Raw genomic sequence first — 16,957 nt, 5'->3', positions numbered from 1 at the left:
AACTAAAAAAACATAGGCCTAATAGTTTCAATTTCCCAGAAGCTGCCTCTTTACAAGATATGATCTGATAAGCACCCCACCCTGTCCAGCTTTCTTCAAAAGTGAAAGTAAAATGAGCAGTTTATGTAGACAAGAGAAGCTACAGACACAGAGCATCAGACAGAGGAGGAGACACAGACCTCAGCATCACTTCTTACAAAGGTAAGTTAAAATACTGTAATCTGCTATTGGAATTATTAAGATTAAAGAGCCTAAATGTGAATTATTATGACACCTTCCAAACCTCACACTGTAGTTTTCTGCACTTATTGTCAGTTTTCTTTTTTTCTCTATTTATTCTTTGCAGTCATTTATTTATTGCTATATTTGTGTAAGAAATGTAAATGTTCACTGTATTATGTTTGATGGCTTGCTTGCATGTACTTGCATGAAACTATTTAACAATTTAGCAATTTAACTTTACAATTTAATCATTGACTTTTTTCTGCAAATTCAAGTGCACAATTTCTACTTATATACTGAGTTTCACATAGTGGAAAAAAACATAAAATAAATTATATATAAAATGAAAAAATAGATAAAATAAAATAAAATGATTCTTTTAAAAAATGTTCTTTAGGGGACCAAAAGTAATTCTTCTATGGCATCACTCCAAAGATTCATTCTGCAAGCTTGGTGGCAAATGGTTGTGCTAATTTGACATGTTGTGATGGTAAGAATTCACAGTTTCAATCTCCACAGATTTTCCCATCTCCACAAACATTTTAATATTTTAGTGCCAACTACCTAGGGGAACTACAACCTAATCGCACTGACATTTTTACAGAGGGGAGTGCCATAGGGCTAAACTGCCTGCTACGCTGCTTGTTTTCAGGCTTAGACCTTCCAGCATCAGTTTTACTACAGTTAATTACCTGACTTTTCTTTGAATAATAGTAAAAAAACTCTGTCTGTTTTCTCTGTCTATTAACATTATTTTACTCATGTACATTATTTTTATTATTTGTATTACTTCAAGGCATAGTGTTATGGACCTGATAAATTATATAACAGTATATTATGTAAAAAAATAATAAATCACTGTAAAAAGTGATTCTGCATTTTAGCCAGTTGAACTGGTGTTGCTGTGTTAACTGACCGGCCATTGCAACAAAATACAAAACTTGAATATGAACATTAAAACTTAAAATCACTTGTTTGATCAATGAAAAAAGGGTTTCCAATCAACTTTTTGAATAAGATCCATGTGCCAAGCCTCTGCTGTCAGCACTGGGTCTTTGGAACTGAAGATGAAAGACAGAGATTTTATAAAACCAGGCTGCCCGGTAATCAACTGCTGAACACCGTAGAATCTTTTAAAGGCCACCCCTTGCACTAGTTTGAAGATTATCTATGGTGCTGAAGTAAATAACTTAAATGTTAGCTTTATCTAGCTCTAACTTTTTGTGCTTTTTGTACTAAGTGTTAAATACCAGATGGCAATCATGAGCTGAAGAATTAAATTCTTAAACACTGAAATTGGTTTAACATGATCTGTGCATGTAACTTAATGCTCGTCCACTCCCATCCTACAGTAATCATCTACTCCCATCATACAGTTACTGATCTCTTCTGTTCAAGCATAACCAAAGCTCTCCTGCATTCGACAATAACCATGCTCTCTGACATCTGATGATAACCATGCTCTCACGCGTCCGACAGTAACCATGCTCTCCTGCATCTAATGGTAACCATGCTCTCACGCATCTGACAGTGACCATGCTCTCACACATCTGACAGTGACCATGCTCTCACACATCTGACAGTGACCATGCTTTACCGCATTTGACAGTAATCATGCTCTACTACATCTGATAGTAACCATGCTCTCTTGTATGTAATGGTAACCATCCTCTCCCGCATCCGACAGTAACCATGCTCTGCCACATCCTACAGTAACCATGCTCTACCACATCTGATGGTGCACAGACCAAGAAGGTGGTGCAGTAACACATGCAGTGGCCTCTCTGGGTCCACCTGATGGTGCTATTTCTGTTTTATTTATTTATGTTTCATGTTCTTTCCAATCCAAGTACATGGAATCCACTCCAACTTTTGTTTTCCACCACCAGACCCTGCTACAGATAAGGAAACAGACAAAAACCACCCTTAAAGATGACCTGTTGCAGAACCTTCGTGAGCTCAGTTTGCTAAGAGAACAAAGCTTGTGGGGGCCTGCTCGCACCCGGCAGTCCTCTGCATAAGAAATCTCCAGTGTTTTGCCCCAATGACCATCATCCCATTGCACTCACACCCATCACCATGAAGTGCTTCAAGAGGCTTGTAATGAGGCACATCAAGACCCAGCTACTTCCTTCACTGGACCCTCTGCAGTTCACATGCAGTACCCATGCTCTACTAAATCTGATGGAAACCATGCTATCTCGCATCCAACAGTAACCGTTCTCTCCGACATCCCACAGTAGCCATTCTGTCCCGCAACTAATGGTAACTATGCTCTCCCACATCTAATGGTAACCTTGCTCTCCTGCATCTGACAGCAACCATGCTCTCCCACATCTGACAGTAACCATGCTCTCCCACATCTGACAGTAACCATGCTCTCCTGCATCTAATGGTAACTATGCTCTACTGCATCTAATGGTAACCATGCTCTCCCACATCTGACAGTAACCATGCTCTCCTGCATCTAATGGTAACTATGCTCTACTGCATCTAATGGTAACCATGCTCTCCCACATCTGGCAGTAACCATGCTCTCCCACATCTGGCAGTAACCATGCTCTCCCACATCTGACAGTAACCATGCTCTCCCACATCTGACAGTAACAATGCTCTTCTACATCTGATGGTAACCATACTGTCCCACATACGACAGTAACCATGCTCTTCTGCATCCTATGGTAATCATGCTCTCCCACATCTAATGGTAACCATGCTTTCCTGCAACCAACAGTAACTATACTCTCCTGTATCTAGTGGTAACTATGCTCTCCCACATCTAATGGTAACCATGCTCTTCACTTTTTTGCTTTTTTCGAGGCATTGAGAAATGTATGTTAAAGGAAACCTGAAGTGTTTAAGAGCAACATGTCTTTATTTATTTTTTATTTTTCCAACCTGGCAAGTTTTAAGTTTTCTGTCTCTGAAACTGAATTTTTGGACTGCTGTACGTTTGTGTTCCAATCCACAGTTTGTATTTAAAATTTTCAGGCAAATATTTCATGAACTTACCTCAATCAAACACAACTTAGTAAATTGAGAAAATGAGCCATATCATGCCATCAAAGAACTTACTGCATGGTTATCAAAACTGAAAAAATAAGCTTTACCACTTATGTTTACAGTTGTCCAAACTAAATTCTTTAAACCCACAATACATGAAAAAAACAGTTGAGTAAATTAACAGATTGTTTTGTGAACAAAATCTAGCGAAGTTATATAAATGTAACGTTATTACATACGTTAACCTTTAGCACTTATTTGAGTCATAGGCAAAATTATGAAGTAATTTTTACAGGGCTTAAAGATGAATGTTGTTTCAAACAGTGTGTTAAAACAATACCTTCCATTGTAATTCCATTTCTCTATTACCATCCTTATAGTAATTATTATTATTATTATTATTATTATTATTATGTAAATAAAAACAGTGTGATGATTTGCAAATCAATCAAACCTGCATTTATTTGAAAATAGTAGAAAAATCAACAGATCAAATGTTTCATTTTTATTGTTTTTTCAGAATATATGCCAATTTTGAATTTGATGTCAGCAACATGTTTAAAAAAATTTAGAACAAGGGCATGTTTACCACTGTATTGCATCACCTCTTCTTTTTGCAACACTTTACTTTTGGGAACTGAGGAGACCAGTTGCTGTGGTTTTGAAAATTAAATGTTTTATCATTCTTGTTTTACCATTATGGCTTCTTCTTTGCATGGTAGAGTTTTAACTTGCATTTGTGGATGCAGCGATGAACTTTGTTCACAGTCATTGGTTTTTGGGAATGTTGTTAAACCGATGCAGTGATTTCCACTACAGAATCATGGCTGTTGTTTAAGCAGTGCCACCTGAGGGCACGAAAATCTTGGCCACCCAATACTGTTTTTCAGACTTATCCCTTGCATACAGAGATTTCTCTATATCTTTTACTGATATGTTGTACCATAAATGATGAAATTCCCAAGTTCTTTGCTTTTTCAAAATTAAGAAACATTATTGTTGAATTGTTGCACTATTTACCCGCACAGTCTTTCACAGAATGGTGAACCCCTCCCCATCTTTACTTCTGAAAGACTCCATCTCTCTAGGATGTTATTTTTATACCCAGTCATGCCATTGACCTGTTTCCAATCAAAAAAGATTTCTCAGTGTTAATATTTCATGTGTTAAATGTAGGGTTTAAATGATTTACACATCATTGCATTTTGTTTTTATTCACGTTTTGCACAGCATCCCAACTTTTTTGGAAACAGGCTTATTAAGTACCAAGTGTCAAGTCATTTCCAACTCCTGCCAACCACACAGAAAGTGTTTATCCAAAACTACTGTCTTCTGTTTGGCTCTTCATGCTTCTGATTGGCTGGTTCATGATTCCTCTGATTGTATACATTCAACTTGTTGTTGGCCATCCTCTTTGTCTTTTACTTTTAACTCTTCTAAGCATAATGGTCTTTTCCAAAGAAACAGTTCTTCTGAAAAACATCTAAAATAAGAATAGGGTATCAGGGCTTTGAGTAAGAGGTGAGGCTTGATTTGTTTGAGGTTTACTTTTTCACATGGGTGATATACACTCCTGGGCAAGACCAAACATTAAGCTTTTAATGATCTTAACAAATATTATTATGTAAGTAGATAAATATCCTTAATGTGAGATATTTCTCTCTTTGATTTCTTTAAATGTTGAAGTTTTGTGTGTAAATTTGCAGAAAATCTCTAACACAAAAAAGACAATATTTTCCTCTTAGCATTGATGGCTTCAAACAGTTGAAAAACACTGCCAACAGTATTTCCCTCCTTCTCATTTCAGACGTTAGCCTTCCAATAGATAATCACCAGCAGTACATTTTGTTTGCAGGGTTTTTAACTTCAGCTTGTTCATAGTCACCATCTGTACTTCCTGGGTGTTTTTGCAACACTGAGTTTTAATATATTATTCATAATACAATTATTTTTGTCTTCCAGAGATTCAAACATGGGAGGATCTTCAACAAAATCTGGTCAGTTTACATGATTTAATCCAAATAGGACAGCATTCATTAGACTACATGACACCTACCTACACCTTTCATGACAACTGACTTAAAGCTGTATAGACATTTATAAGTGCTTATCTCAACAATGTGTCACTTTTTACAATGTGTATTGAGGTTTATGTAATAATATGTAATAATATATAATTACATATATAATATAACTCCAAATGCACGTTCAGATACGCTGAATATAGATATACACTATATGGACAAAAGTATTGAGACACCGCTCCTAATTATTGAGTTCAGGTTTTTTGGCCACACCCATCACTAACAAGTGGATAAAATTAAGCACATGGCCTTGGAGTCTCCATAGACAAATACTGACAGTAAAATGGGTCGTACTGATGAGCTCAGTAGCTTTAAACATGCCGCTGTCATGGGATGCCACCTTTGCCACAAGTCAGTTTGTAAAATTTCTGTCCTGCTAGATCTGCACCTGTCAACTGTAAGTACTATTATTGTGAAACAGAAGCATCTACGAGCAACAACAGCTCAGCCACGAAGCGATATATCACGCTAACTCACAGAGTGGGGCTGCTGACTGCTGAAGCACACAGTGCCTAGTCTCTGCTGAATCACTCACTAAAGAGTTATGAATTGCCTCTGAAAGCCACAACAGCAAAAGAACTGTGCATCAGGAGCTTCACGAAATGAGTTTCCATGGCCGAGCAGTTACACACAAGCCTAAGACCAAAATGCACAGTGCAAAGCATCAGATAGAATGGTGTAAAGCACACCACCACTGCACTCTGGAATAGTGGAAACATATTCTGTGGAGTGACGAATCACACTTCTCTCTTCATATTAATGCCTATGGATTTAGAAAGGGACGTCATAAAAGCTCCTGTAAGTGTAAGGTGTAGGTGTCCCAATACTTTTGTCCATACATTGTCTGTAGATAAACATTTCCTGCTGGAAGAGTATCTTTTTCTAAGAATCTCATCTTCCTGTTTCGGAATTTCAAACAGAATTTGTCTCTGTTTTGGCTGATAAACAAGTAAAAGAAGGAGAAGATGTTACTCTTTGCTGTACGAAAAACCCAGGAGAAGTAACAGCAAAGTGGAAGAAGAATGGACATAGCTTGGAATGTGTGGAGGGCAAACATACAACAGAAAAAAGTGAAACAACATGTAGCTTGATAATCAAAAATGCAGAAAAGGCAGATGAAGGGAACTACACATTAACCCTGGAGTATAAGGCTGGTAGCGTCTCATGCTCTGCCATGGTCATTGTTGGTATGTATGAATTCTGCACTTGAGAGACTAAGGCCTTTATTCACACCCTAACCGACTGCTCAAAGTAGAAGACTGCTTAAATTTATATATATATATATATTTATATATATATTGCCTGTTTTAAATTGAAAACAGTACAAAAAGGTTTGAAATTGAATTTTCTTGCTAGTCTTCTGTTAATCAATTCTTCAGCAATGCAATCATACAAATCCTTCATTGTTTTGCATACATTTTGCAGAAATTCCAATCTAGCATCTGCACTTTCTGATGGCTGAATAGCCATACTTTTGTAATGTGTGCAGAATGTGGTTTGGTATTGTCACGTTGAAATAGGCATGGACATCCCTGAAAAAGACATAATTTAGGAGGCAGCCTATGTTGCTTCAAAATGTGTTCAGTGTAAATCTTGCACTTTCTAGTTTTACTTGAATTTTATCTAAAGTCACAACTTGAAATTGTGTTTGTGTATAAAATGGAATTATCAGTACTGCATAATAGAGGAATCTGTATAGTAATGGGGAATAACCCCAAATAATATTATTTGTTAATGACAATTTACCTTTTATTGCCAGTTCTTGGCAACATGGAGCTGAGCTCAATGAGTCATAAAATGATTTTTAATAACATTGTTAATTATTGGTTGTACCATCAGAGATTCATCATGAAGGTTTTGGAAAATATTTTTTTTTTTGGAAAATAATATTAAAACATTAATATTAATGAGAAAATATTATGAAACTTTTGGCTTTAGTACAGAAGCTAACTGCCTAAAACTAATGCTGAATTCAAAATATTTCTGAATAGATTTTGAAATATTGCTAAATGTAGCCACAGAAAAAAAATCCCATAACATTACCTGTTTACATTTAACCATGGGAATGTGTTTCTTTGCTTAAAGTTTTTCTTGGGTACATAGTTTTTTTTTGTTTTTTTTTACTTGCTTCACAATAACTCATGCATTTCTTTCAGAACTCAACGAATGGAGGACTGTCCAGTGGGAGTAAGTCCAAAGTCATTATTTAAAATGATATGATGTGAATCAAAGACAAGCAATAGCAACATGCTGGAGAGACCAGCACATGCAATTTCAGTGGGCACAGTGCTAATTTACACAGTCTGCAGTTCACATTCACTTCACTTGAAAGAAACCAAAAACAAAAACAAGAAATTATAAAAATAATCTTCTGATTGTTCACACATACAGATACCTGATGCATTCACATACTTCACATACTTGTTATCAGATTAACTAGGACACTGTGGGCTCTCCACATATGATATGCTGTTACTCTATGTTAAGCTGCTAGCGAGCAATGAGAAAAAGGGTTGAAAGGAAGGTGAGTTCTGGCAGTGCTGAAGGAGGGGAACACCAGTGCTTTCATGCAGATGTTTCGGGTGTCAGGGTGATGTTAACTTTAGCCAATGACTTGGAACAAGGGCCGCATAACTAAACACAACCCAGCTATGACTGAGCTCAACATGGCCTGCTTGTCGCTCTCAGTGCTGCTTCCCATGATAAAAAAGGTGAACTAGACAAATATAATAATGCAATTAATAAAAACAACAAAGGAATAAAAAATCAAAACTCATAAACACAAAACCAAAAAGGCCTGACAATTAATATATTTTTATTATACACCTACTGGGTAAATTTTGAACTGTAATAACAGACATACTTACAATTATGATTAATCATGACATCGTAAAAATCATTATTTTTGAATATTATTTTGATTTTTATAGGACATTTAAGAACTTTGGAAATACCAACAAATATTTGAAGTCTGTAAAATACTGTTCAAGCCAGCACGATAAATATGCTATAGTTTTACTGTTTGCACTAGCTGATATAGTAGGGTACATTGACACTAGTAGATCTAAAGCTACTTTGATTTCAACCATTAATGCTAGCTAACACAACCACAATAAAGGCTAAGGTAATATTAGAACTAATGTTCTCAGCTTCAGCCGGAGTGATGTGTATTGAGTCTACATAATCACTTTTAGCGTAGCTACTGCATATCAAACTTGTAAAATATCTTTTTTATACAGTAATGTGAAAAATTTGGTCGCACATCAAAAGCCCCTCACTTGTAGAATCTTTTTACATTAGAATGACATGTTTGTTTGGTAACGTTTTTACCAGCATTTCAAATACTGCATTTGGAATTGGGTTTGGGATGTTTCACCTTTGACTTACCATGCTAAATGCCACCTAGTCACTAGTAGAGTATAGTCACTGGATTTAAAAAAAAGTTTGGCTTTTGAGCCTATGCTGCAGTAAAGTCTCTCTAAACTGTAATACTAGCAGGCTAAGCTGCTAGCCTGCCATGTTTATTATTTCACCAAGCAACCAACGAAAATCACATCCAGTTGCACTACGTACACAAGCACATCTATTATACACCTAGACACTATGCCAGGTATTCAGCCATCACAACATTACCAAAATATTCTGCCCAGCTCTGGCAAACAATGCATTCTGACTTGATTAGGACTTCAGGTTTAAGATTTGAGACTTGTCTGTATTGACCTGGGACTGAGGACTCACTTGTTACTTGAAACACAATCAATTGTTTCCATCTCTGGAACTATAAACTGATTATTTTCTTTTTCCTCCCAGACAAGATCCAACGATCACAACCCTAAAGAACTTCAAAATTGGTAATGCAAAACTCAGAGAGCTTCGCTTTCTTCTGAACGGACCAGTTGGAGCAGGAAAATCCAGCACCATCAGCACCATCAAAAGCATTTTTGAAGGACATCAGTTCATCAACTGCCTGGCTGCTTCAGATTTAAACAGTGGCATGAGTTTTACAACTAAGGTGAGTCCACTCAGGAGAAATACACCAATCAGGCATAACATTATGGCCATCTCCTTGTTTCTACACTCATTGTCCATTTTATCAGCTCCACTTACTATATAGGAGCACTTTGTAGTTCTACAATTACAGACTGTAGTCCATCTGTTTCTCTGCATACTTTGTTAGCCCCCTTTTACCCTGTTCTTCAGTGGTCAGAACCCCCACAGGACCACCACAGAGCAGGTGTTATTTGGGTGGTGGATCATTCTCAGCACTGCAGTAACACTGACGTGGTGCTGGTGTGTTAGTGTGTGTTGTGATGGTCTGAGTGGATCAGACACAGCAGTGCTGCTGGAGTTTTTAAACACCTCAGTGTCACTGCTGGACTGAGAATAGTCCACCAACCAAAAATATCCAGCCAACAGCGTCCTGTGGGCAGCATCCTGTGACCACTGATGAGGATGACCAACACTAACTGTGCAGCGACAGATGAGCTATCGTCTCTGACTTTCCATCTACAATGTGGACTGACAAGGTAGGAGTGTCTAATAGAGTGGACAGTGAGTGGACACAGTGTTAAAAACACCACCCAAATAATGCCTGCTTTGTGGTGGTCCTGTGAGGGTCCTGACTATTGAAGAACAGAGTAAAAGCTGACAAAGTAAGTAGAGAAACAGATAGAAAAGTGAGTAAAGTTACCCCCTACAGGGGCTTGGTTGGTAAATCTGTTGCTTTTTTCACTGCTTTTTTACTGGTTTTGCTTGTCTGGTGATGATTGAATTTGATGTTTGTGAATTTATTGGCCTCTTGAGTAGAAAGTGTGGATAATCCTCAATACAGTGATCTCTTTAGAATAAATGTATAAGGTATTAGATATTCTGATACATGTGAGGTAATTATGGAGCCAAAATCAAACAGGCTGCCAATCAGACAGTCAGCAAATCTGTGTTGATAAAGTTTGCACAAGTGCATTTTTATTTATTTATTTATTTTTATTTTATTTTTTTCTTTCTATATCTTACCAGCACCAGTAGTATAGTGTTCACATTGAGCTCTCTGAGCAATTAACTGTATAAGTTAATAATAATAATAATAATAATAATAATAATAATAATAATAATATGTTTCCAGATGCCATCTTTTGATGTTGGAAGTGATTGCTCTAGGTATTTAACTTTAAAATGTTCTTTTCTTTTTCTTCTTCTTCTTCTTCTTCTTCTTCTTCTTCTTATTATTATTATTATTATTATTATCATGAATTTCCAGTACCAGAAGTTCTCTATTGGAACTTTACCATTTGCCTTCTATGATGTGATGGGCCTGGAAGAAGACAAAGAAGATGGACAATCAAAAGGGGTGCGCTCTGATGACATCATCAAGGCATTGATGGGTCACATAGCAAATGACTATGAAGTGAGAACAAAACACACACACACCCAAATGCACATGCACCCACACACACACACACAAACACACACACACACACACATACAAATGCACATCCACTAGTGTTTGAGGGGTGCTGTGTTGGCTGGCGACTCCAGCATTGGCTGACTGCTAACTCAAAATAGCAGTGCTGATGCTCACTTCCATTGCAACAAAATGTTTGTTTCAACAATTCTTCATCTGGAAATGCTCTTTTCTAGTTTGTTAATCACTTTCCCACACATTATTCTACATCTTACACATCTTACATCTACGTCTTCCATACATTAATCTTACATCTCTTCTTCTGTCTTCAGTTTGAAAAATGAGCAACAATGAACTCTTTCTACCAAACTCTTGGGAAAGTAGGCAAGTTTTCAGATTGACAAATATGCATTATTATCCCAGGCATAGTTACAATTGCTAGGCTATGAAGGACCTGTTGGTGCACCAATTTGCCACAGCGCCACCCTGAGGCAGACCAGTGTAGAATGTTTTGTTAGTTCAGAATACCAAAGACAGAAGCTCGCAGATTGTGGGTGAAGCAGGATAAACAATGGGTGTGTCTCAAAACTTAGTTAGCTCTCCACACTGACAGCGTTTTACAGCATAATATGAACGCTCCTGACAACAAGGCTGTCCCAATTCTTAGAAACCTCAAATATGCTGTCTACTAAGGAATCTCATTTTGGCCCAATAACAATAGAGCATTGGATGTTTCCTTAGCCGCTAAGGCAATCCTGCGATGCAACACGGCGGAACTTTTGTTTGAAGATGGGGGGCAAAAGCAGTTCGGCAAGCAGCAAAGTCATCTTCAAATGTAAGTTATTCTGATTTCCTGTGGTATTTTATCTGTTTTCTTGTCATAAAGGTGTACAAATAGCCCACAGTTTGCAATTTAGGTCCATCAGTGACCATTTTACAGTTTTTGGAACACCAATCCATTAGCATGCATTTTGAAGCCTTAGGCTTATTGTTTTAAATAGCCAGTTGGTTAACAAACTTGCTGGCTAATGACCAACCAGCTTAACTAGGTTTTGTCAAACGTTGACTAATGACGAGGTAGCGCGATCTAATTGTTGATCCAGTTGTGTGTGTCTTGAATGATTTGGCAGAATAACGAGGGTCAAATGGTGCTTTTCTGTAAGCTGCTAATGGTTCGATGGCTAGCTGTTTAGTTGTCCGTGTTTACATACATGAGTTGTTTCCCCTTTTTCAGGGACCAGATCAGCACTCAAAGCATTCATATAGGCTTGTATGTATAGAGAAGCTGTGTACTGGGGAGAAAAACTCTTTTTCAAATTTTATCCACAAAGGCTGTAGCTGTAGGTTTCACTGGAAATTCCTTTGGAATTGGGGCTACAGGAAAAGGTGGCGCAACATAAAGAAATACAAGGTAAGTTCCAAGGCAGAGTTTAAGATTAATATTAGATTAGTACTGTAATTGAAATATCAAGAATTTATCTATTTTGAATTTTAGATTACAGGTTTGCATTTGTTTTAGTAACTGAAGTCTCCACTGTCCAGGAGTGGGACTGACAACCATCACCAAGGATCATGCTGCCTGCTGGTAGAAAGTTCTGTGTGAAGGACCCTTCCTCATGCACTGATCCAGGAAAGCCTATAAAAATGTCCAAAAGCTTTGCCTGATGATCACATACAGCCTGCAGCTGCACAGATGGGTAGAGCTTCCAGTTTCTGTAACATTGTGCATCAGGTTCTTAACACATGGAGGTGATGTGTTAACATTGCTATCTGATCCACTTCTACCAGCACAACATGCACTAACATATCACCACCACATCAGTGTCACTGCAGTGCTGAGAATGACCCACAACCTAAATAATACCTGCTCTGTGGTGGTCTTGTAGGGGTCCTGACCATTGAAGAACAGGGTAAAAGGGGGCTAACAAAGTATGCAGAGAAACAGATGGACTACAGTCTGTAACTGTAGAACTACAAAGTGCACCTATATAGTAAGTGGAGCTGATAAAATGGACAATAAGTCTAAGGTATAAGGAAGTGAGTTTAATGAAGTGGCTGGTCCATGTGTATGTATATGAATATTTATGAAAGTCCATTGTAAATTAATTTTCAAAATAACTACTGTAATAATGTACATAGCTGTATAAATATGGACATGCCTAAGGCTCTGGATGTTGTGGGGCTGTCATGGCTGACATGCCTCTACAATATTGCATGGACCTCAGAAACAGTACCCTTGGACTGGCAGACCGGGGTGATGGTCCCTATTTTTAAGAAAGGGGACCGGAGGGTGCGTGCCAACCACCGGGGTATCACACTGCTCAGCCTCCCGGCCGTGGAACAACAGCTTTTTACCCTCTCACAGATTGTTGAGGGGGCTTTGGAGTTTGCCAACCCAGTCTACATGTGTTTTGTGGATTTGGAGAAGGCTTACAACCGTGTTCCCTGAGATATCGTGAGGGAGGCCCTCCAGGAGTATGGGGTGCCGAGGCTACTACTCCGGGCCATTCAATCTCTGTACTCCCGGAGTGAGAGTTGTGTTCGTATGCTCGGCATTAAGTTAGGCTTTTTCAGTGTTAGTAGACTCCACCAACACTTATCTCCATTCCTATTTGTGATATGAGTGTATGTTATTTGTGGAGGCTGGAGGGTGGCGTCTCTGCTGTTTGCAGATAATGTGAAGTGGTTGGTATGTGGATCAGAACCTCCAAGTCTGAGTCCATGGTCCTAGCCTGGAAAAGGATAGCGTGCCCACTCCAGGTAGGGGGAAACGACCTGTCCCAGGTGGAGGCGTTTAAGTATCTCGGGCTCTTGTACACGAGTGATGGGAAGAGGGATCGTGAGATCGGCCGCAGGTCACTGTACCGGATTGTAGTGGTGAAGAGGGAGCTGAGCCATAAGGCAAAGCTCTTTGTTTACCAGTCAGTCTACATCCAAACCCTCACCTATGGTCATGAGCTGTGGGTAAGTCTATGCAGGGTGGCGGGCTACACTCTACTTGATAGGGTGAGGAGCTCGGTCATCCGGGAGGAGCTCGGAGTAGAGCCGCTACTCCTTCGCATTGAGAGGAGTCAGTTGAGGTAGTTCGGGCATCAGATCCGGATGTCCCCTGGACACCTCCTGGTGGGGGTGTACCAGGCACGGCCTACTGGGATGAGAGACCAGATTTGCCCTAGAACCCGCTGCAGAGATTATATCTCCCCTGGAATGAGCCGGAGGAAGTTGCGGGGGACAGGGTCATCTGGGATTCTCTGCTCTCCCAACTGCTACCGTGACCCTATCTGGATTAAGCAGTTAATGATGATCATGATGATGATGATGATGATGATGATGATGATGATTGCTAATGAATGACTGTATTTAACTGTATGTTTGTTTATTAAATTGTGTAGTTGTGTATATCATCGTTCTGTTTGTTAATGCAAGTTATCTGCTGTTGTGTGTGTTGTATGGCTTTAATTTGATGTGCGTATTGATGTGTATGTCTTATTTAAATATCCAAAATAAACTGGCAGCTAGGAGATTAATGAACCTTGTATGATGTGGAGAAAGGGTTTACTGTTGACCCCTCAGAGTGCTTAGAGGAAAGTTTACATTTAACTGTTCAAGAGCAGCAAATAGCGCTCAAATTCTTAACTTTGACCACAACTGTTGTCTAATTTATTTAATTTAGAGCAAATGCAATTAAAATCGCTATATAAACCGCCAAAGCAGGATCCATGGTGGTAATACTCTGAGGTGATTCTGAAGGCTGAGGTATGTAAACGCCAGTCTCGTGTAGTGGGCGGGAACAAACAGTGATGTCATTGCTGTCTAACTAGAGCATCTCATTTGTCTGTCTTATAAGGACAGATGATGGTTGGAACGCTTAGACAACTGCCATGTAGACAGTGGCTCCTAAGAGAGCTCACTAGGTTTTGAGACACACCCAAAATCTTTCTCTGAATTTGTATTGAGTGTCTATTTTTCCCCTAATGGACAGAATAATAGCATAATAAGTTTAGTTTCAGGGACCCCCCCAGAAGTTTTATTTTGAGAAATTCAGAGGGACAAAGAGGTTAATTAGGTAGTCCTGGACCCCTTAGGACCCCTTGTATTTCACACACACACACACACACACACACACACACACACACACACACACACAAAATCCTATATTTGTCATGTTACTTATGTAAAAACTTGTTTTTTTTCTTTTGTGTTTAGTTCAAACAAGAATGCTCAATATGTGAAGACAGTAAATATTACATCAGTGATCCCACTCTGAAAGATAAGATTCATTGTCTAGTGAGTGTTATTGCAGCAGACAAAGTTACCCTAATGGATGATAAAGTCATCCAGAAAATGAAGACCATCAGAGCAGAAGCCAGTAAATTAGGTGAGTTAACTTTTATATCTGTTATTTGATTCAGGTAGTTAGAGCAAGTGAAGAAGATGTGAAATATAAAAAATGAAATGTACACCAAAATTGTTGTTTAGGGTTTTTAATTGCTTATTTACATTTAAAAACTGAGTCATTCTATCATTGCAGTGGGGAACACAGGGGGAATATGTTGAACATCAGTAAAGTTTTCACACCGCCGGCCACAACACCACTGACAAAATGACTAAAATCTGAGCTTTTCTAAAATATAGTTCATATTGTATTTAGAAAGTTATACATAATTCATTGATATTATTATTCAGCGTTTCAAGTTTAAAATCACTTAATATATCATGATAGATGAAGCTTTCAGTATTTCAGTCAAATTTAGCAGATATATAAAAAGTCATGGTAACACAATTTGAATTCTGCTATATAACATTGACATATTCATGGCATAAACATGTACTGGAGAAGGTCATATGCTGTCATAAATTGTCATGGCTGATGTCATAATCATGTTGTGTCATGACAGCTTATGTCACATTAATTTTTACTATGTCTGCTCTAGTTTGCTGTTATGACATCAGTTTTCACATCACCACAGATTACTGGCCAGTAATTGGCCCCTCAGGCAGAATTGGTTTTGTAAGTCTTTTGTGGCTTTTAAGTTGCTTTGCCCAAGTCCACAGCCCAATGGGCTACATTGTGGAATGATGGTTTTATGAGTTTTTGCGTAAAACTCATAACAAAAATATGAAAGTTCTTTCTCACATATGCATGACCTGTTAGATCTCCATGTATCTCTGCTGTCTGTGCAGGAATCCCTCAGTTGGTTTTCATGACAAGAGTGGACAAGGTGTGCACAGTGACAGAGAAGGATTTGACCAAGATCTACCAAAGCAAGAAGATCAAAGAGAAAGTGAGTTTACTTTGCTTGTCGGTGCTGATATTTCTTTTTGCTTTTCCTAGAAAAAAAAACATGGACTTCCATAGAATGTTTTAACTGATTAAGTACTGTTACTGTGTGTTTCCAGATGGAAGAGTGCAGCACTAGACTGGGAGTCCCTATGAACTGCATCTTCCCTCTGAAGAACTATCATGAGGAGATCAAGATGAATGAGAAGCTGAACTGCCTGGTGCTGGAGGCCTTCACACAGGCTGTGTATTCAGCTAATGACTATGTGAAAAAGTTCTCACGCAAAGAGAAATGTCTAGAATGCTTCATCTTCATATAAAAGCTATATGAAGAAGTTCAGCGTGGATATAGATGGTGAGTCAGGAATCACCCACATATCTCTAACACAATTACTAATATATTGATCTCATTTTAATGATTATATTTTAGCATAGGGGGTGTACCTCTGAGGCATGTTGCCCTTCCCCTCTAGCAACTTCCAGTAACTGGTGTGCAATTTAAGGCTGTAGCATCTATATGCATGGACATATTGTCAGGCTCCATTACCCCATTCATTATTGGTCACTTTCTGACCACAAAACCGCTGTTGACTAGATGTTATTTGGGTGGTGGACCATTCTCAGCAGTGCCATGGTACTGTGTGCAGCGTTGGTGTAAGTGCTAAGTTGAGAGTGGTCCAAAACCCAAAAATATGCAGCCAAGAGCAGCTCTGTGGTAACAAACTGACCATTCATGAAGGTCTAGATGGTGGCTAACCCAAACTGTGGGCTCCATCTTTAGTGTCTTTTCTGTACAATAGCAGGGCAGAGCTACAAGGAGGGTTTTTTAGTAGTTTACAATAAAATTTTGTTTTGATGCCCTGTCTGGGATGTTATAAACTGTTTATTGCTTGAACGATCTGCTGTATTATATGTGTATGTATTTATGTGTAACACTGTTCAGAATTATACGTTATACAACAATAT

At 38.5% G+C, this 16,957-nt stretch overlaps 1 protein-coding gene across 1 annotated transcript; it reads left to right on the top strand.

Moving 5' to 3' along the window:
• The first annotated feature begins 178 nt into the window (after positions 1 to 178).
• Positions 179 to 16,732, top strand: LOC118810522 (interferon-induced protein 44-like). The gene is made up of 9 exons (XM_036574345.1): positions 179 to 201; positions 5,188 to 5,222; positions 6,230 to 6,496; positions 7,466 to 7,496; positions 9,120 to 9,321; positions 10,567 to 10,713; positions 14,917 to 15,088; positions 15,895 to 15,995; positions 16,111 to 16,732. The coding sequence occupies exons 2-9, from the start codon at positions 5,198 to 5,200 to the stop codon at positions 16,309 to 16,311; spliced, it is 1,146 nt and encodes a 381-aa protein (XP_036430238.1). The 5' UTR covers positions 179 to 201; positions 5,188 to 5,197; the 3' UTR covers positions 16,312 to 16,732.
• The last annotated feature ends 225 nt before the right edge of the window (positions 16,733 to 16,957 follow it).

The sequence above is a fragment of the Colossoma macropomum genome, unplaced genomic scaffold, assembly GCF_904425465.1.
Source record: "Colossoma macropomum unplaced genomic scaffold, Colossoma_macropomum, whole genome shotgun sequence".
Classification (NCBI taxonomy): Eukaryota; Metazoa; Chordata; class Actinopteri; order Characiformes; family Serrasalmidae; genus Colossoma; species Colossoma macropomum.
Note: the sequence above shows the minus strand (reverse complement) of the source record. Positions and strands in the feature narration are given on the sequence as shown.

Bases quoted from the DNA above. Each gene is read 5' to 3' on its own strand.
- LOC118810522 (XM_036574345.1), top strand. From the start codon at position 5,198: ATGGGAGGATCTTCAACAAAATCTG. The intron at 5,223-6,229 runs GTCAGTTTACAT...AATTTCAAACAG, and splicing joins AGGATCTTCAACAAAATCTG to AATTTGTCTCTGTTTTGGCT. The intron at 15,089-15,894 runs GTGAGTTAACTT...CTGTCTGTGCAG, and splicing joins AGCAGAAGCCAGTAAATTAG to GAATCCCTCAGTTGGTTTTC.